Here is a 21,265-nt window from a genome sequence, read left to right on the forward strand (position 1 = left end):
TTAATAATTTCATAGTCATAAATAGTTCAGTCATAATTAGTTTCATAATGTTAGTCAAAAATTTCGTTATTGGGCCAATTGTCTTCAAATGCCTCGGAAGAATGTGTATCTGTATTTGTAATAGACAGATTACTCCACAATAGGCATTGAAACCTAACATTGTTTTAAAATACAATGATGTATGGAAGCCATTCTCTTTGAAAGCTTCAGAACCGACCACCTAGGGAGCAAAGTTTCGAATGCGTAGAAATGAAAATTTCTCGTAAAGGTTTAGCCGAAACCTTGACACCAGGCGACTGCGGCCATTTCTTGTCAGGGGGGGGGGGGAGAGGAGATACCGAATTTCGAGTACTTTTCAAATGCCAAATGTTAAACGTCGCCAAAAAATTATTTTGCTGAGACTTTTCAAATGAGTAAGTCAACTAATTTACGGCAAAATGGCAATGAAACGTATTGAAGTTTATAAGCAATATCGGTGGTACTAAAAGAGGTGACAGAGTATCGAGTATAATAAGAAATTGAGGGAGGCATTAGCATCCCCTAATTGGTCATCAAATTTGATAAATTAAGAGAAATACCCACTGAAAAACTATTACCTAGATTATGCATTAATTGTAGATTTAAGCAAGTATGATATTGATGGAGCATCATCCTTTGAGGGGAAAAAAATAAGTAAATAAAATAACTCGCGCTCGATTGTAGAGAGGAAATACAAGATTATCGCAAACAAGCGGAAATTCTAAAGATCTACATCCGTTACCCTTACATGACTAATTTCGAACAGATCAGCATTTCATAAGCAATAAAGGTAACAATTTTCATTGCATTCAATATGCCATTAATTTTTTTCATTTTCTTTATCGAAAATTTGATAAAATCTCTTCTTACTGTGCATTAATTTGTGCACATTGAAAATAATTTACAAATCAAATTTCGATTTTTAAAAATCTAGAAATTGATAGTATAATTGTTGTTAATTTTGTGTTTCGGAAAATAGTACGTACTTCAGATAAAATATATATATATAAATTATGAAAAGGTTTCAAGCGTATATAATAATGAATATTTTGCTTTATATTAGCATATAAACAACTTGTTTACATAATATTATTTTTATGTTAAATTAGAGAGATTACCTCGTGTTTGCTCCAGAGAATTGGATATTAATTACTTACATAAATTTTAAACAAACGAAATGAAGACGATTAATTTTTTTCTCATGCATAATTTTATTTTACATTTCAAAATTGATTTTTTTTTCTTTTTTTGCAATTATTAGACATACAAATAATTATTCAGTTTCTCCATTTGAATCACATTGTTCTTTGTATGCATGTGGCAGGACTATCAGATATTTTCAAGATACCGAGTATTCAAATGATTTTGAGCATAGTGAATTATTTATTAAATTTCTTTTCAAAAATGGAATGTAATAATACCAAATATAGCCAAATTGGCACTAAACGCGCCAATGTAAGAAACTTAAATGAATTTCTACCTATGCGAAAAGAACTCTTCTTACAGTAGCCCGTTTCTTTAACGAGAGCCGTAAACATAGACATCTGACGGGAAGTGTTCTTCGGATGGACACACAGAAGGAGAGTAGGCATTCCAGATTTTGGATACTTTTCTTGACCATTTATGGAACATTTTTTAGAGCCTGGTTTAAAAGTCTATGATCTTCCTTCCTTAACTTACATTTTTCATGCTATACAAAGGACAATATTTTCAAAATAATGATACCTTACATAAAAGAATCGGAAAATAATTAAGAGTAAAAAATATTGTTATATTATTTGCAGCTTAGTGCGATTTGGTGTAAAAAAGAAATATACTCGAATAATAAATAGATAAAAAGTATGAAATAAATTAGAACAAGAAAATAATTGAAGTTTATTGTAAGAAACTTTTTTGTTTCTTCTTATTTCATAGCGATTGTAGTTCGTAATTCCAAGTTCTAACAAGAGTAAATATTTTTGCTCAGGATTTGGAGAATTTTGAAGAAGCAAATAGTTTTTAAGAATCATTGAAATCAATCAAATTAAATTTTGAATTTTATAATCTAGCTAAATGAAGTAGTTGAAAGTTGATTTAATTATGAAAAAGAAATCCTTCTAACTAGTTACTGTGGCCAAAAGTAAGAATGAAAACTATTTCAGTACTGATTACGACATTAAAAAGAATTAACAACATTATAATTAATTAATTTATTCATTATTTCAATATTAAAATGTGATAGAATCTTCAAAATAAAAATGTAATATTGTCCGGTAATCAGATTATGTTACGTTGGTTATCATCGATGACTTTTAGATCATAAGTATTATTATTTCATCAATAGTTATTCTGAACAAAACAGTTTTAATAATAAATTAAAATGTAGAATTCTTTCATTTTGATCCTTTTCTTCTTTTAAATCTTTAATTTCATAATTCATTTTAAGAAATACTAAGGAATTTGGAAATCGACTTTTAAAAAAAAATTATACCAGATGGTGGCTGTTTGTAAAACTAACATTTTACTATTGATCAATTATTAATTTCTAAAAAATAGTGAAATACAGTTGCTATCGTAATATGATATATATATTATTGATGTGTAAAATATGAAATTTTTTTAGCAAATCAGAAAATGAATAAAAAAACTACATCTTCACAAACATTAAATAAGTCTAATTAATTAAAAGCTTGTAAAATAAATAACAACTGTAGTTGTCTCTTTTAATATTTTGCCAAGTGATTAAAAAATGTTCAGTATTTAATACTTGGCAGAATATTAAACATTTAAAGCATTCCTGACTAATATTTACCACATATGACTATTTTGCAAATCATAATATTACGTAAATTATGAAAAAAATTGATCCGAAGATTATTTAAAAAATAACTAAAATAGATTCATCTTCAAACTTCTTCATTAAAGAGCAAGCAGCAATTTTTATTGTTGAATCTTTTCTGCAGTTTAGATATACAAGTACTAGCAAAAAATAGTATTCACACAGTAAATATATTTATTTTAAAAGTCGGAAGTCTTTGGACAAGTGAATAAAAAATATATATTTTATATTATCATAAATCATCAATTGGTCAACGAAATTTTCATGAGATTTCTATTTTTATCAGAACGTGTAATTAATAGAAAATGTATCCTAAGCTAAAAGTTTACTGTTGTCTTGAATTTTAGTGGGTATTTATTAAGAGAAATCGATGAATATATTGCTAAGAAAGATATTGTAAATTTATAAATAAATCAAATAAATTATTTTTCATAATTTATAGTTATTTATCTCTTTGAAATCATATTAAAAGTATCTAAAAAATACCAAATTTGGTATTTTAAGTAAATTTTTTTTTTCTTCAATATTTTTATAAACATAAAACAATTTTTCAGAAAATAATTCTTAAAATCATATAATAATTCTTATAATAATATGATTATGTTCCTACAATCATATAACAAACATATATCATATTGAAACCATTCAGTTTATCAATATCCAAAATAAGTTCCTAATGTTTATTATCAGATAAGTCATATCACTGACTCTCTGAATGCACACGGATAAAGAATACTGAATGACCGGACCGTTGCAATAGCAACATTGGCGGGAACTGTGATTGAGTCCTAAGGGCCACCACAGGCAACGGTGCGATCCTTCCCGAAGGAAGTACGTCCCGTCATCGATGGGAAGAGCCAGATCCCTTGCCTATTTCACCTATTTATGTACCCACCAGGGTGGCGAGATCCAACCACCATATCGAAGCATCTCATACTCATTTCGAGGTGCCCCCTAGGGGATTTATTATCAGAAAAAATAAATCCCTGCCCTGAGTTTATTAATATGTATAAATGAGATGGATATGAAGTTCAAATCTTTTAAGTCATTGTATATGATGTCACAATCACCTGATCAATATAATTGTGCACTATGCCCTAAAATTTGATATTTTTCCATGAAGTATAGTATTTTTTAAGAATGGAAGGGAACATCATAAAATGTCGCTGTCGTGACTGGTTCGTGAGTGCTTTGAATAAATAGGCAAATAGAAAACTTAACAACAAATTTATTGCAGATTCGTTCGAGTTACTCTGCTCAGTATCTCCTTCTTCTCCAAGAGCAAACATTCGAATCCCCTCACTCTTTTAATTACACTCGCGCTAGTTGTCTAGCGCCATCTATGAACATTTATTTCCTAACGCTTCAAAATCCAATCACTACAGTCGCCTTTGTCAATACCTTGAATTATAAATTTTTCCACCGAAATTACCAAATTTTACCAAAGAAAAATAATTCATTTTATTAGATAAATAACAGCAAATATTTACATTTAATGTCTACTAATACTTTTTGAAATATTTACAACAATGACAAAAAAAAAAAATTAAGTTTATAAAATAAAACATGGGAATATAAACATTCAAATGCTAGTATATATACAATGTTTTTCAAACAGAATGAGATAACATTTTTAAAAGAATATATTATACATAAAATATACAATTACAAAATGCATTGTGCGCAATTAAATGCATGGAATACTGAAATGGTAGAACTCTAAATTGAAATGAATCAATTACTTCATTCAATGAGTAAAAAAACAGACAATTTCATTGAGTAAAAAAATGATGTATATTCATGTGAATCAATTTTAAAGATGGACAATCTGGATAAGTTAAGAGTTACTTACAGATGTATAACTATGGTATCAATAGGATTAGATTTATCTTTGTTTTCAACAATTTTATCCAAATCTTTTTCTATGGAGTTTGCATAAAAACAGTAGGATTGAAAAGTCGGCGTAGTGAGAGTTTGGGTAGAAGATCTCCGAATATTCAACAGATTTGACTTGAAATATTTCTTCACTTTGCCGGTGCAAGTGAAAGCTATAAATATGAAGAGCCCCTGAAGTGAATTGAGGATTGCAAACAAATACCATAACCATAGAAGATTAACCAAAGGTGCCAGTAAGCCAGTTATCCACGTGACACCCATGATAACTGCCAGTCGCAGATATGTCAAATAATTTTTCTTGATGTATGCCCTTTTGCTGCTGTCTCCAGCTTTCATTCGATTCACAAATATGCTGTAAGCAGTGACTGCAAACAGAATAAAGTTCAAACAAATTATAGTAAACACAGGACCGGCAAAGAACGACAGGAGGGACGTTTTTGATCTGAACCAGCAAGATTCATCGAATTTTGGCCTATAGGATTCATCTATACCTTCTATATTGTCAGCGATTAGAGCTGCTGCTGCAAAAACTGAAGCTGTTCCCCAACAAATAAGGCTGTTGTAGATGTATTTTTTCAGCCTGAATCCTTTCACGGATGATCTCAAATTTTCTGTGGCGTTTAGGATGGATCGGAAAACTTCAAAAGCCATCACGAACATCCATAGAAATGACCCAAGAAAGAAGAATTGAGTCAGGACAGCTACAACAGTACAAGCAAGACTGTTCTCAGCCACACTATCATTTGCCACAAACATCAACAAAACGTAGGTGAGGAACAGCGACAAACACATCGATGCTAAATTGCATCCTGGTAAGTTATGCAGATCTGGAACAAGAACAAAAACAACTAGATGTATCAGCAAAAACAGCATAGATACAGCTAGGCCTGTGATGGTAACATAATTCAAAGTCGCTGTTGCCAGTTGGGATGGCTGTTCATTAAATACTTCAGATGGTGCACAGATTCTAATCATGTCCCCAATGAGTATGTAGTGTTCTTCCTCATAAGTTTTGTTGTATACTGGGACATGGGCAGTTTTATTTGGGAACATTACATATTCATCTGGTTCCAAATCAAAAGTGAAACACGATTTCAGTGATTCGTGTTTGTTTGGTAGTTCCTCGTCAATTATCGTAGTATGAAATGATTCGTCATCGTAGGTGACGGATGTTTGAGTTGAAGCGCTAAAGCATTTGGCAATAATTGCTGTTCCAATAAATAACATGTAAGAAATGTTATGAAACATAATTGTCTGTATTCTTTGGTAACTAATTTGAAATGATTTTTTTAAGCAGAGATTGTTTTAAAAAGACTTTCTTTCACTTTCCCTTTGTGTTTCACACCTTTTCAGTGCTGAGCGTTTAGGCCTTCTGGTGCTTTGATGCATGCAGGGTGTAATCCTGGAAGAAAAAGGATTACATTAATATAATAAACACATTTTGAGGAAATATTAAAAGCTTTTCAAGTGCCGTCTGATGTGAAACATTCGTAAAGGTAATAGGGGGTCAAAGTATCAAAATTGGAAATAGTTACATTCTCTTTTTTTTTCTTGAAGCGCTGCTACTTATGAAACTCCTCATTTTATCAGATGTTCAATTTAGTATCATCTTTCAACTTATTTCAACATATTGATGATTTATTATTATAATAATTTTTTTTTTAACTTTGTGAATAGGTTTTTTTTATTTCGATTTGTCTATTAGGACTTGAAACAGTCTAACCTCTAACTTTTAAACCATACTAAAATGCAGATGTTGGACTTTATAAGTATTCTTATAACTAAGTGAACGTATTGAAAGAGACAGGAACTTCATCAGTTATGCTTGATGAACTATTAATATTCTTTCAATATTTCACCATTCATTGAATTTTTATTTTTTACAAGCTTTGTTTTGGGCAGAAAAGAAAATAAGATTTTCTAATCTATTTGCTTGCGGTCCTCTCTCAGTCTAATGGCCCCAGTTAGGCGGCCTTGCACTGTTTTCTTAGGTAGAAATTCCAGAATTAGCAAAAACACTGAAAGTGGCTATTCAGTTTTCTAAAATCGTTTCAGTAACAAAATCATATAGAACAAAACATTATAAAATTATGCTTAAAAACTGGTTAGAATAACTACGATTAAAAATATTGGCTGTGGTCTCATGTTTTGGTTGACCGAAAGTTACTGATATCGCCATGCTATGTCTTGTTTCTTTTCGTACTTTCCACTCGTACTTCCAGAAAGCAGGACTTCTAGAGAAACCGAATTTCTGAAGTGCCGCATTAAGAGCTTTGCAATTAATTCGAAATCTTAAATTCTTCTTTAAGATTTAAGATTGCAAATATCGCTGAAAAAACTGAGTTAAGTTCGAGCAGACAGTAGCGTTTTTTTTTTTTTAATTCTTGCTATTTAACACATTGAATGCCATGGGGGGGGTCACCAGTGACTGGCACTCAATTCCCTCTACATATGTTATTTTTTGCATTCCCTATTTTATAACTAAAATGATTAATTTTAAATATAAAAATGAACAGAACCGTTAAATTTTGTAATTTATACACGACTGAATAGATTAAACTTGGAAAATGGACTTGCGTAGTCTTTGATTGCTTCATTCTTTTAATTGGAGAGTTTAAAAAAAACAGTTTATGATTGAGCTAAGATACATTTTTTTTTTTTTTTTGCGTCTTATATATTTAGAGACGGATTTATTTATTACGTGATTATTTGCTTCATGTACTTTAAAATTATAAATCCTCCGACATTTATTTACTCATAGAAAACATACGTAATGCATATCTAAACACATTATATCCTCTTAATGCATGAAACCTTTAACTTCCTATTTCAGCTATGAATATTACAATTTTAAATAATTAATATCAAAATAACTTTCGCATACCTTATATTCAAAATTTACATATAGGGGTAACATTTAGCATGAAAATGCATTGACCAAACATCCAGAATTTTCCGAATTGAAAGGTGCTTTATATTTAAACTAAATATCCCGGATTGCTGCTAATTTTACCTGTTAGTTAATAGTTCATACTAATAAAAGATTAGTGGCATTTAATTTTAAAAAGTCAATGAAAGTTAAGTTTAATTTAAATAAAATAAAAGCAAATTTTTCTTTCTTACTTTTGACATTTAATCTTTGATTAACACTAGTCTCAGAGTAGTCGGTTTTCTCGATATCGAGAAACAGGAAACGTTTTTGACTACTAAGCATTAAGTATCCGGGTTCGTACCAATTTTTTCCTTGTAAATTACAAACTCATATTTTGAGAAAGGAGTTATAAGATTTAATTTTTCAAAATGAGTATGGAAGATTGTCTAAAAGATAGATTCCATTAAATATCGAATATATTCACCCAAAAGGACTCATTAAGATGCAGAAGTTTGAACGAAAAATAGCAGAAGATTTAGCAAAATTTATTATTCCTGCTTTTAAATGCTTCCTTTTTTTCCTTTTAGAAAGTAATTATTATTATTTTACTTTATCCAATATTTTCTGCTTTAGAAAATGCTCCAAATAGTATTCGTGAATTTTAAAGCTGTCTGGAAGGCCATTTTATTCAAAGTATTAAATCTATTCAAATTTTAATATTAAGAACTAATTAATTTTCATTGATTCAGTGTATGTTTCATATAATTTTTTTTGTCGTATTTATTCTTTTTTTTTTCCAACAACCCACACATTCAGAAATTTTTTCAAATTTTTCGAAAATCTTAAATGAATATTAATTTTTTCCTAACCAGACAGTAACATCACAATTCTTATGACCTCTCGTTTGGCGTATAACTTGTGGAAATGCCAAAAACGTAACGGCTACTATTGCCAACGTCATTCAGATCTGGATTATTGGAGTGACGTCATGAGTGACGAAAACTCGAATGACGCAGTAGTCCTAAAATTATTCCCGCTGCATTAATCAGGTGCGAAAGTTGGAAAAAGAGAAAAATGGTGTCGTTGAGCTACTCATGATTTCAAAAACCTTCAGGCAGTTTTATTATTTTTTTAACGTGTTTTGTATATGTTAGGACGTATTTTGGAGGACGTGAGGACGTGTTTTGTGTATGTTATGCATTAGTTGGAATGGTTAAGATTTCAATTATCTAGGCCATTCCTTTCTTTTAGAATATTATTTAACTTCGAATTTAAGTTGGGTTACTGCAATTTCATAATTAATTTTATTCCAAAATCGCAGAAAAAAAATAAAACCGACTTATAATAATAAATCACGTAATGCATTAAAACATATAAAAATTATTATATATAAATTTTATGAAATTTTAGACACTTCATACGTCATAAAGAAGACTTGAAAACGCAACATCCAAAGTAAAAGCATATAAACCAAAGAAACAATTGCGTTTATACTTTTGTATAAAGCACAAATAAATATAATAAATTTATTATACATTTATTTGTACATACATTATACATTAAATTTATTATACATTTATTTGTATTATACATTAAATGCTCCAGAAACTGTACAACATTTTTTAAATGTTTTGCTTTAAAACCTTTTGATGCTTTTCCCCGGCACAATAAAAAAAATAAATCTTATTTAAAAAATAAATATTTTTGAAAAGGTAATTACGATCATTTATAATCAAAGACATTTTCTCAACTAACCTATCTTTGCATGATTTTATTCTTTTTTTTTTTTTTTTTTTTTTTTGTGAAATAAATCGGTGATATAATTTATGCTCTAGATTAAAGGAAAAATGTTTAAACAAATCCTGGTTTAATAATATAATATAAAACAATTAAATATATAATATAAAACAATTTAATAAATGATATAAAACAATATAATAAATGATATAAAACAATATAAATATATAGTATATTTATAAATTTATAGTATATTTATATAAATATATAGTATATTTATATATTATATAGTATATATAGAAATATCCAGCATCATGTAAATTTACATGTTAAGGTCAGTGCAAAATCTTCAGTGTTCGTCTCTTCTAAATCTAGCCAATCATTATCTCTTTTATTAGCAAAAAAATCTCAGATGAATTGTAAAAAAAAAAATCAATAAAATAAAAAAAAATATTCAATAAATCGATCGTTTCATCCAACCAAAACAGACAACTGAATGTAACATTTGATTTTTTTTTATAGTTACGTTCCTTATTACGCAATATTCGTGAAAAAAGTTGCCAGCAACAACCAATTTCCAGCACACCTCTTTTGAGTACAATTTTTTGTTCATCATATGTTATGATGCAAATTTCCATCATCATGCAAAGAAGGGTTAATAATGAAAATTGTTATAATTTTTTTTATTTTCAGATTCAATCTTGCAGTTTTTAATAACTTAAAGTTATTTTAATTAAATGTTGTATCAAAAAGAAACGTTGTATCTTTTTGTATGACGAATTGTGGAGATTTTTTTTTGTGTGTGTGTTGTTGCTGTTATTGAATGGAACATTTTCTTGAAGATTCACTCTTTGTAGTATCATAAGATTAACTGGGGGGAAAAGAAAGTAATTTTCCAATTTTAAAATAAAATAAAGAAAAGTTTAATAAATGTTCTTTTGAAGTTTTTAAGCAATCCAAATTTAGGATATAAAAATTATGCATTCGGATGTAGGTTTGGATACATAAATGCGTTCATTACATAAACTCAAGAAAAGCAGATTTCCTCATTTCTATTCTCTGTCAGAGCTCCAATGGCTCTACTTTTCAGGATAAGCAATTACATATAGTCACTGGACTGAAAAGGGAATATGGGGAAGTGATAAAAAGAATATTATTTACTTTTTGTCAAATAAATCAGTTTGCAAGAAATACGAATTCCATAATTTATCAGATAATAGCATAATATTTATATTTTTTCAAGTGCAATTATGCAGCGAATTACTGTGTATTTAATTTTATTTACTTAATTACAGTATTCATGAGCACGGAGGTTCTGTTAAAATAATATTGTGCAAATGAAAATCGTGAAATCACAAACACACACACACACACACAAACAGTAACACAGAAAAAAACACAAAAAAACATTACTTTTCTTTTTTTCTGAAATTTTATGAAAATCATTATATTTTAAAATGTTGAGTAGTTGTTTCAATTGCAAAACTGCTTTTAATTTTATAATCACAACATAAATTCCCAAATTGAAGGACGTGTAGCCCTGGGCTTACACGGCACATGAGGGTCAGTAAAAACAATATCGGTAACGGCAAAAAACAGAACATAAGGGATTAAAATGAAAATATATAGAAAGAATTTGTTTCATCAAGTATGAATGAATGAATGCAGGCAATGTGTTATATTAATTACGGTATGCAACTGCAAAAGCCTGCTGGGTAACGGTGGAAGACGAGTACCAAAAATTTAGTATTAAAACAATAAAATATTTAATGACTTTTATGAAACGAAATTTCTGCTAAGAACATTTTTGTCCTAGGCATATATTAATGATAAAATAATACGTAGTTCCGCCGGACTTGTGTTTATATTTATCTTCCAATGAATCTAAATTTATTAAACTGGGATTCATATAACAAAACCAAATGGAATTGAAATCTTCTCTTATTTGAACGGTTGGGAACTACTAAATTAAACCGCTATGTAATGGATTAATTAAAAATTGTTTAGAATGCAACATCGCGATATGTCCATGCTGATATTTTTTGAAAAACAACGTGATTTTTACGTTCATAAATGTTACATAAATAAAACTCATTAGTGTGTAGAGCAAGAAGTCATCAATAAAAGTAGCTCGTTATGTTTTAGATATTAAAATATTTCAAGTAATAAAAAATACATAGTTATTTCAGATATAACTTTGATTACTAGATTTATATTATATTTAATCGCACGGATCTTTTTTTCATTAATAAACCACTTAAGGAACTGTAATTATAAAGAATAACAGGTCAACGTTACGAACATTTTTCAGCATTTTAGCTGCTAAAAATGACTTAATAACAATCTTATTAAGATACAGATTCTATTCCTCGTACTCTGTGTCATATTTTTATAATTGCCTTTCAGCCTTGAAAAGAAAATTTCTAGACTAATAATCGAATAATCTAAATGTATCAACTTAGATTCTCAAATGAATTCAGTTATATTGTATGATTAGTTTTTCATTACATTTCTTTGAATATAAAATCTAACTTACAGTTTCATTATACAATCGACAAAATTCAATTTACTATCACATATCAAAACATGACCATTCGTTTTCTAAGAAATTTTCTGATTCATCCTAAGTTACCGAGCAACGAATTTAATAATAAACTTCCCCCCTCAGGCGGAAATCCCCGAAGTTTGGATAAAAATCTTAAAAATAATAAATCACTGAAATCGAAACACTTAATCAAGTGAAATGATGTTATGTCATCCACTTACCACAACACATTTGCTGTAGCATCACATTAAACCAAGTGGCTCGTCTTACAGAATTAGTTAACTGCCACCCACTGATAGAAAATGATACAAAAATATATCAAGCTCTTACCTTGAAGTCTTGGAACTTCCGATCTATCTTCGCTTGCAATCTCGTATCCGTCAAAGGAAGGCACATCCGTAACCGTAGTTAGACCTAAGCGCGTCTAAAAATGAGTTATAATGAAATAACAGTAAGTTAAAAACTTTTTTAAACTGCTGTTCTTTCTTTTTATTCGAGGATCGTCCAGCAAACCGGTTGTTATCAGCTTTGAGGCAGATCTTCGCCAAATACACAGGTTGTGGACAACTTGAAGGTCAGCAGTGTTTCCGTACGTGTGAAAAATGGACAATTAACTCGTTGAGGGCGATTGTTAAGTCATTGGGGGCCCCATTGCGTACACGCATCGGTGGGTTTTCCCACGGACCCTGGGGCTAGAGATACTCAATCCGTTATTTTTTTAAAGGCTACAAGTGATTTACAATGGGCTAATGACTGAAGTGATGGTAGGTAGCTCCGGGTTACGATGTCAGTGGACGATGCTCCTCAAAGTGATTAACCTTTGAGTAGTGAATTATTATCAATCTGTAAAGCGAGAGTATTTGGAGGGGGGGGGGCATGGTTGGAAATTGTCTAATTCGAATCTTGCAAGACTATGTTTTCTTTTTAATCTTTCACCCAAAATTTTTAAGTTATCCAAATTTAAAGAAAGTATCACATAAGTAGAAGACAAAATTTTAATTAAATAGTGGTACAGATTTTTTTTAACATTCAGTAACGACAAAAAAGAATAAATAATAAATAACTAAATTTAACACATAAAGCAATGCTCAATAAAAAATAGTCTCAATAAATAAATTTAATGTTATTAAAAAAATTTTATAGACCAATTCGAATCGAATTGCTCTATAAAATTTGTCTATAATTATAGAGAAATTAATTTTTTTTAAATAATTTAAAAAATAATCTCAAAAAGTAAGTTAAAAATGTCATTAAAGAAATTGTATAGAACAATTCGGAACCAAAAATTGCACACTAAAACTTCAAGATAAACAGTATAATTGTTCTCTAAAATGCTCAATTAAAAAAAATATGTATATACGAAATTTGAATTATATTTTTGATTGAATATATTGCATACCAATAAAGTTCTCATGTGAATTATAGGATTTAAAATAAATTATAAACTTGTGATCATTAAGAATGATAAGCAAACTTTATATAAATGCTTTATTCGTTTTAGGTTTATCAGTTTATTTACATTTTCTTTTACTTAAGCTTCATCTTATTTTGATACATATTCTAATACATTTTAATAATAAGGTATGATTAAAAAAAATTACAGTTTATCTCAACAATAAAAATATTTTTATTCAACATTTACCATTAGTGCTGATTGAAATGTCGATGTTTGTTGGTTTAAGTGAGAAAGAATAATATTTGACAAATATTTCGGACACATCCCAAAGACTTGAGAATGCTACCTTTTACCGGAGGATATTAACATTTATCACTCATCAGTCTTTTGCAATCATTTATATATATAGGATAGTCATAAAATAATTGCTAATATTCTAGCTGAACACAAATATTACTCAGTCCTATTTTGATATATATATCTTTTGGATTCGACAGTGTTCAGAAACAATGGCATCTATCAAATTTTAAGACGATAACCATAATTCCAATACATATGCCCTATATAGCGAAAAATAAAAATCAGTAAATAGGAAAATTGATTAAACTGATATTTAAAAATGGAAGCTTGAGCGTGCCTACTCGTGTAATACTTTATTGATAAATTCTATTAATGGAGCTCTTCAGTGCTAATCTGTAGAGAATCAGGTTTAATTACAGATCAGCAGAGATTCAGTTTTAGATCAGTAGAGATTTAGGTTTAATTACAGATCAATAGAGATTCAGGTTTAGATCAGTAGAGATTCAGGTTTAATTACGGATCAGTAAAGATGCAGGTTTAGATCAGTAAAGATACAGGTTTAGATCAGTAGAGATTCAGGTTTAGATCAGTAGAGATTCAGGTTTAGATCAGTAGAGATTAGGTCAGAAGAAATTACAGATCAGAAGAAATTCAAGTTTAATTACAGATCAGTAGAGATTCAGGTTTAATTACAGATACATCTGAAAGCATGGAAATAATATATGAAGATCTACTGGATGATTCACACAGTTAGGCAAGACTGGCTTTGTTTTAGCTTCTGTTTGCCATATCATTTGCGTTGCATTGATGTCGATAGATATTTTAATGCTAATTTTTGTTGTATTTGTCGAATTGCAGCTGATGTTAAAGCTTTTTTTTTGCATCCTATATTCTGTTAGATATCATATATCCAGTTTTCCTATCTCATGAGCTAGAATAAAAAGGAAATAATACACACATAAATAATTCATGCTTCAATTATAGAACTATTTATACAAAATTCATTAATGAATTTTTAAAAACATATATTTACGAATTATCTGTATGATATGGATCAAATTAAAGTTGATTTAGATATCTAAAGTTCGAAACTAAGATTTAAAACTATTCTAATGAAAACTCTACCTGATCTGAGGAACTACGTTACTTCCGTTTATAAGGAAATTATTATTATCACCACAGCTAAAAAATTATTGCTTCAATAAAATATTTTGGATGACAATAATTATTGATGATTTAGATGCGCGCTTCAAACTTAATTGAAAAATCAAACTTCTAAAACAATTTAAAACATGTCATGAGCAAATACATCAAATCCAATGAAAGTGATCAGTGAAGATTTATTTCTTTTTAGTTGCAATATGTAAACTGCAAAGAAAAAATATGTTTCAAAAGCTGTTTTATCTTCTTGAGTTGATCATGTTTTTCCTTTCTTTTTTGTAATGTCTAGAGAAATTGAAATATTAAAAATTTACATTCAATAGTAAAATTTAAAATTATTAGTTTATTTGCTATTTAGTTTAGTTAAGTTATATAAAAGTTCCATTTAGAAGTAACAGACGCTGTTTTGGGTAGGACCTCGTAATTTTGAACGAAGAAAATAACATCTGAGCTGGCACCCCCTCTCCCTACTTCCGTATTACAGTAACGGAAAGACGTTTGGCTCATGACTTCTAATTTAACCAGCATACACGATGGATTATTAGTGAATTGGGATTTGAACTGGAAATTTCTAGCCGAAAACTTCAACCTTATATCTATTCTACCATGCCAGGCATATCTGCAGACCTAGTATGAATTTTTAATGCGGTATAAAAATTCTGTACAAGTGTTTTATTTTCATGAATGAAATGTAAGAACTTTATTAAAGTTTTGAAGAATTTACTGTACCCATTTCCTATTTTGCCATTGCATTTTTTTTTCTCAAAAGTCAAGAATGTGTTGTGTGCTGCATTGACTATTTAAGTGTCTAATCAATGATGTGTATCGTCTTATTTTAGTTGACCAATGATAAAGTGATAAAATGACATGATTTTCGATTTTATTTAATTTTACCAACTTGAATCGATTTCAAGGCTTCAAATAAAATGGCACAAATCATATTGATTTTTATTGTAGGTTATAAAAATTAATAATTTATTTCTATATAAACTATTTGCTCGATGTTGTTAAAGCATCTCTCATATTTCTTGCAACTCCTTCTCATCATAAAACCTATACAGTTTAGAGGCTATCATGATTGCAAATTTCTTGCAAATCCTTTTCATTATAAAACGTATCTGATTTAGATGCTATCATGATTTATTTAGTTTTACCAACTTGAAATGATTTCAAGGCTTCAAATAAAATGACCCAAATCATTTTGATTTTTATTGTGGGCTATAAAGATTAATAATTTATTTCTATATAAACTATTTACTCGATGTTGTTAAAGCATCTCTCATATTTCTTGCAACTCCTTCTCATCATAAAACCTACACAGTTTAGAGGCTATCATGATTGCAAATTTCTTGCAAATAATTTTCATTATAAAAGGTATCCGATTTAGATGCTATCATGATTTATTTAGTTTTAACAACTTGAAATGATTTCAAGGCTTCAAATAAAATGACCCAAATCATATTGATTTTTATTGTGGGCTATAAAGATTAATAATTTATTTCTATATAAACTATTTGCTCGATGTTGTTAAAGCATATCTCGGGTTTCTTGCAAATGCTTCTTATCATAAAACCTATACGGTTTAGAGAATATCATGATACTAGCATATCTAAAGAGAATTCATTTAGCACTAAAGAGCACTAAAGGTCATTTTATATTAACCAATCATACACAATAGATATATATTATAGATAGAGATATAGATATAGAATAGAGATATTCAATAGATAGAAAAATATTTGCCTACTATTGTGTAGGCAAATATTTTTCCTCTTTGCTCATCTTTTTACTTTTCCTCGTTTTAATTATCATCTTAAAATCTTATTTTTCTCTTTTTATTTATTTATTTAAATATTTTATGTAAATAATAAATGAAGAGGAAAAATATGAATTTCTATGCAGTAATCTGAGAGATCGGAGTTTGTGATTCCAGGGATTCACATTCTGAAGACAGAAAAGTCGATTTTTTTTTCTAAAATTATTAAAACTTTTTAAATTTAACTTTAGAACAGGGTTCTTTATAAAATCATTTGTATTTTGTTCCTAATATGTTTTTCGGAAGTTACACTGACTTTTATATTTGCATTTAAATGAGTTTAATGCTATTTTCTCAAATTATAATCTTTGAAAGAATTTTCTTATGAAAAACCTCAAATTAAAATTTAATGCGGATTCTTCGTTTAAATTCTGTATAATAATTTCTCAATATGTTCTGAAGTTTCTAAACTAAAGAATAAGTATTATTTAAACATTTATAAGTATTTTATAAATGTTTTAGCGCTTCAGAATGTTAAAAAAAAAATTGAAAATTTCATGTTATTCCAGTCGAACACAAATATTTAAAGAATGGATAGAAATACAGCTTATTTTTAAGTTCAAAAACTAGATAATACATTTTGTAAGGTATCTGCAAAATTTTAAGCAAATCAATTGATAAATTTTTTAACTACATATTTTTTGATTTATACCTTTTTTTAGCAAATAATGCCTTTTTTCCCAATTGTTTTTAAATTTGCAATTTAACTGGTATATTTTCATTTCTTAAATGTTTTTCCAATCTTTTTTACTTAAAAATTCAAAAATTAATTATTTTTGAGCGCTTTTCAAAAAATTCGTACTTTAAAGCTATTAGTCCTCATTTATCAATATATATGAAGGCATTTAAAAGAATTCCAAACCTTTGCCAATTGATTTTAAGTGTGGGCTTAAAATATACCCAAGTCATTTTGAATATCGTCTGTGCCGAACGAAAGATTAAAAGCAGGCCTCAAAAGTTGAGATCTAGGTATACCAAACTATGATGATTTCAGTAAACATTTTTATCATGCTGATTTCTAGAAATTTTTCCTCTTCTCATTTCTATAATTCTGTTAGCAGCCGCTATTCAGGTACTTACACAGAATTGCAACAGACTTAAGGATATCACAATCACAAACTGACTACTCTAACCCGCCGGAAGGCACACGGAAAAGCGTGAATAACTGGACCGTTGCAACAGCAACACTGGCGGGAACTGCGGTTGAGTCCCAAGGGCCAGCATCGGCCACGGTACAACTCTTCCTTAAGGAATTACGTCCCGTCATCGATGGGGGGAGCCGGACCCCTCACCTTTTCGTATACCCACAAGGGTGGCGAGAACCAACCCCCATGCCGGAAGTTTCTCCTCCTTAATTACGAGCCTCCCCCCCCATGGGATAAACTTAAGGATAAAAAGGCACATTTTTTTAAGTATATAAGTGCGATTTTACTTTGTTTTCTCTTTTCTTAATTATCTTAAGAAAATTACTACCTTAATAAAACCTTAATTTCTTAATTTTACTTAATTATCCTTTTCCTTCAGTATTATGAAGCAAAATTGTGGGAAACATTTCCTATTGTTGGAAGCGTCAAATGGAAGCAGGTGTCACTGTATTCAAAACTTTTCGTAGAATAGCATCTTGAAGAAGAGTAAATGCTAATTGTGAATTGTCTGAAATGACTTTCTATTCTCTCGTCTCACACGCCTTAGGTGAATATCACTCTACCGTGACGCTGAATTTCACCAACAAAGCACGAGTCACGCAACAGACAAGCCTTTTCATTCTATGATAATTGATGGCGAACTTAGATAGGAGAGATTTAGTGATACAGGCTATAAGTATTGTACATTACTAACCTATTCAAAAATATTGTTCTTGAGAAAAAAATGATATTCTTCATAAAGAGATTTCCAGTAAGAGTCAGAGGGTATGTTCCCAGAGTTGATTTTAATCTGTTAATACATAATAAATAATAATTATTTTTTTGTTTCTGGGCATTGTTCTTCTCTTTTTTAGTTTCATAAATTTCATATAATAAACAGCCCATTCTGCATCTGCGGTAGTCTGGGGAACTTCGACCACTTCGCTTTTGAATGTATGCTCACTAGTTCTTATCACCTCATCCGCACCTCTAGCGAATCCAAACATCATTGGTTTCTTAGCGTACTCAGGAACGAGTCTTCACTAAGGATAATGGGGAAATTTTGTGAAGTTTCGAGAGATATTTGTGAGGAAATTCTGAAGAGGCTAGGATGATGGATTTATGTCTTGTGTTGTTTGCAGTCTTGTTTTAATTGATACTTTATTTACGTCATTATTCTGGCACAGTTTGTAGTTGTTGTTTTTGTGCAGGATTATAGTTATTGAAAACTTTGTACTTTTCTGCTCATAATTTTGATTTATCTTCTAGTAATGCGTTTTTTATGAGTTTGTCATTCTAGATCTGCTTTATATTTTCACTATGTATTTGCGTCATTCACTTATTTTTCACTTTATATAATGGGATAGATATTGCTGTACAGTATACTATATCTTACATCCTTTGGACATAGTGATGTTATTTTAAACTCGTGTGTAACTGCTTTCTCTTTGTAATCTTCAAATTAGTCTCTTTTTCTTAGTAATTTTCAACTAATAGTAAATGGAATTTTCATTTACTATCTGTTTTTATGAATATATGCAATAAATATAAACTTTATCCCAAGCTAGAAGCTTAATGTTATCGCTATATTAAATTTTAATGAATAAAGTGAATTCGTTGAATTTATTATTAAACTGAAATAAATTATAATCTCGAATAAAAATTTTGTTTTGGTAAACTAAATTATTTTTTGCTTTGAAATTTTATTAAATTTATCTAAGAAATAAAATTCTCAAAACTACACAAATTAAAGATCACTGGAAAATTAATTATTTGGAAATTAAATTTTTATATTTTTATAACTTTTTTGGTGAAATTATGTTGATAACAATCACATTTCAAACCGAAATAATTCAGCTTTTCAATTTATGTATATCTCAAACTCAATGCCACTTATCTGCTATCAGGTAAAACATTTTTTTCTAAGTAATGAACAAAATATATTTCTTCTGATAAATGATAAGAATATAAAGTTTTAATAAGTTAAAACGAAGAAAATCGCTTTAAGAGGGAAACGTAATTATCTAAAGACTCGATCTAGTGCTCTTTTCTCATTTGTGAAATGAGTCATGAATTTGGAAAGAAGCTTTAAAACGAAGTACTCGTACTTAAGGTATCTGTTGTAATGTCTTGATCTATACTGATCAAATAACGAAACAGAATTTCTAGACAATTCTTTATTTTACAGCCCTATATATACAAAGAACAACTTGTTTTAATCTTGGTTAAATAAATAGTTATTTACACCTGTAGTAGGAGATACAACAGTCAAAGTCGAAGGTTTTTCTTGGAACTCAATACCCTTATCATGTCAACACGACCACTCCAGGGGTAGTTTCTCAGACTCCGAACTCGTGGGCGTAGTCCAACCGTCCTCTGCAATTCGTTTCTTCTCTCTTTAAAAAAAAAAAAAAACCCGCGCTTTATTTCGGCGACATTCTCCGCCTCTTAATTTACATTGGTCATTTGAGCTCTCCTTCGGCCAATCGGGGTTCAGCCATATGCTCTCTCAGCGGAGCTAATGGGTAGTGGGAAGGTCCTTTCACAAAGAGACACATCTAGCGGTATCGGAACATTTGTGCTCGGTAAATCATTACCAACCCCTGTTGCTGTCATAGGTTTACTGGGATTTGGACCTTTGGCAAGAAAACTTGGCGCGGGTGACGGTTTTTAGTTTTCCATAGCTGCATTTCCGGTCGGGCTTATTGGTGATAATGGAATGGCGATAATTTTTGTAAAAATTATTAATAAGAGCCTTGTTTATTGCTCCGAAAAATTATTATATATGAATTTTCCCAGAAAATTAATCTACATATTTTTATCACTCAAAATTTAATAAAATAAGTAAATAAAACGCCAAAATGATGCACTGCCTTGAATGGTTCCTGAGAGGAGAGATCTAAGTGCTAAGTGTAAATATATTCATGTATCAAAACAATTTGTTAAATAAGATTCAAAGGTTAATGTAAAAGGATAAACATGTAAACGGATTACAAAGGGTAATTGAAGGGACCTATGAAAAAATTTAAAATTCTTAATTCATTGGAGCTTTTATTGACTCCAGTAACATAAATTGTAATTGTTTAGTTCATTTAGACCATTTTGTTAGTAGATGCGTGCCCCTGATTAAAATTGACTGATGGGCGCTGATTACAGTGACTATCCAATAGATATATAAACCCTGTTTACCTTAAATTTAATTGTTTGATTTAATTAATAATATAGATATTGTAAAAGTTCATAGAAATCTTTTCCTCCATTTACTTTTTAGAAAATATATTTCAAATTTGTTCGCTTCATACAGACACTAGCTGAAATTTACATTTTTATATATTTAATTTACAATAATATTTTATTTATGTTTTTAATTTGAACTTCTTTCAATGTGATGGCAACAGGTGGATAACAGCTAATTTTTTCCCATTGACGTGCTCATGCAGATTAAATTTTATTTTTATTTTGTGCGAAGTACATTGTTGAAAAATAAGGTTAAAATGTTTCTTTAAAAACACGTTAAAAATCGAAACTTAATTTGTAGATTAAAGTATTGGTATCATTAAAAAGATAATTTTTTTAGCTTTA

The 21,265-nt window shown here is 29.4% G+C and overlaps 2 protein-coding genes across 3 annotated transcripts in view; one reads left to right on the forward strand and one right to left on the reverse strand.

Moving 5' to 3' along the window:
• LOC129976663 (GTP-binding protein 8-like) overlaps positions 1-21,265 on the forward strand; it is a 163,814-nt gene that overhangs the window by 61,533 nt on the left and 81,016 nt on the right. The window lies entirely within an intron of this gene.
• Positions 4,500-12,404, reverse strand: LOC129976662 (G-protein coupled receptor Mth2-like). Of its 2 annotated transcripts, none has more exons than XM_056090354.1 (2): positions 12,217-12,404; positions 4,500-6,134 (listed from the first exon to the last, which is right to left on the reverse strand). In XM_056090354.1, exon 2 carries the CDS (start codon positions 5,978-5,980, stop codon positions 4,685-4,687), a length of 1,296 nt encoding a protein of 431 aa, XP_055946329.1. In that variant the 5' UTR covers positions 5,981-6,134; positions 12,217-12,404; the 3' UTR covers positions 4,500-4,684. The 2 variants fall into 2 exon arrangements, with proteins under 2 accessions (XP_055946329.1, XP_055946331.1); XM_056090356.1 differs by lacking the exon at positions 12,217-12,404 and adding an exon at positions 12,108-12,175.

Source organism: Argiope bruennichi, chromosome 7, assembly GCF_947563725.1.
Source record: "Argiope bruennichi chromosome 7, qqArgBrue1.1, whole genome shotgun sequence".
Taxonomy (NCBI): Eukaryota; Metazoa; Arthropoda; class Arachnida; order Araneae; family Araneidae; genus Argiope; species Argiope bruennichi.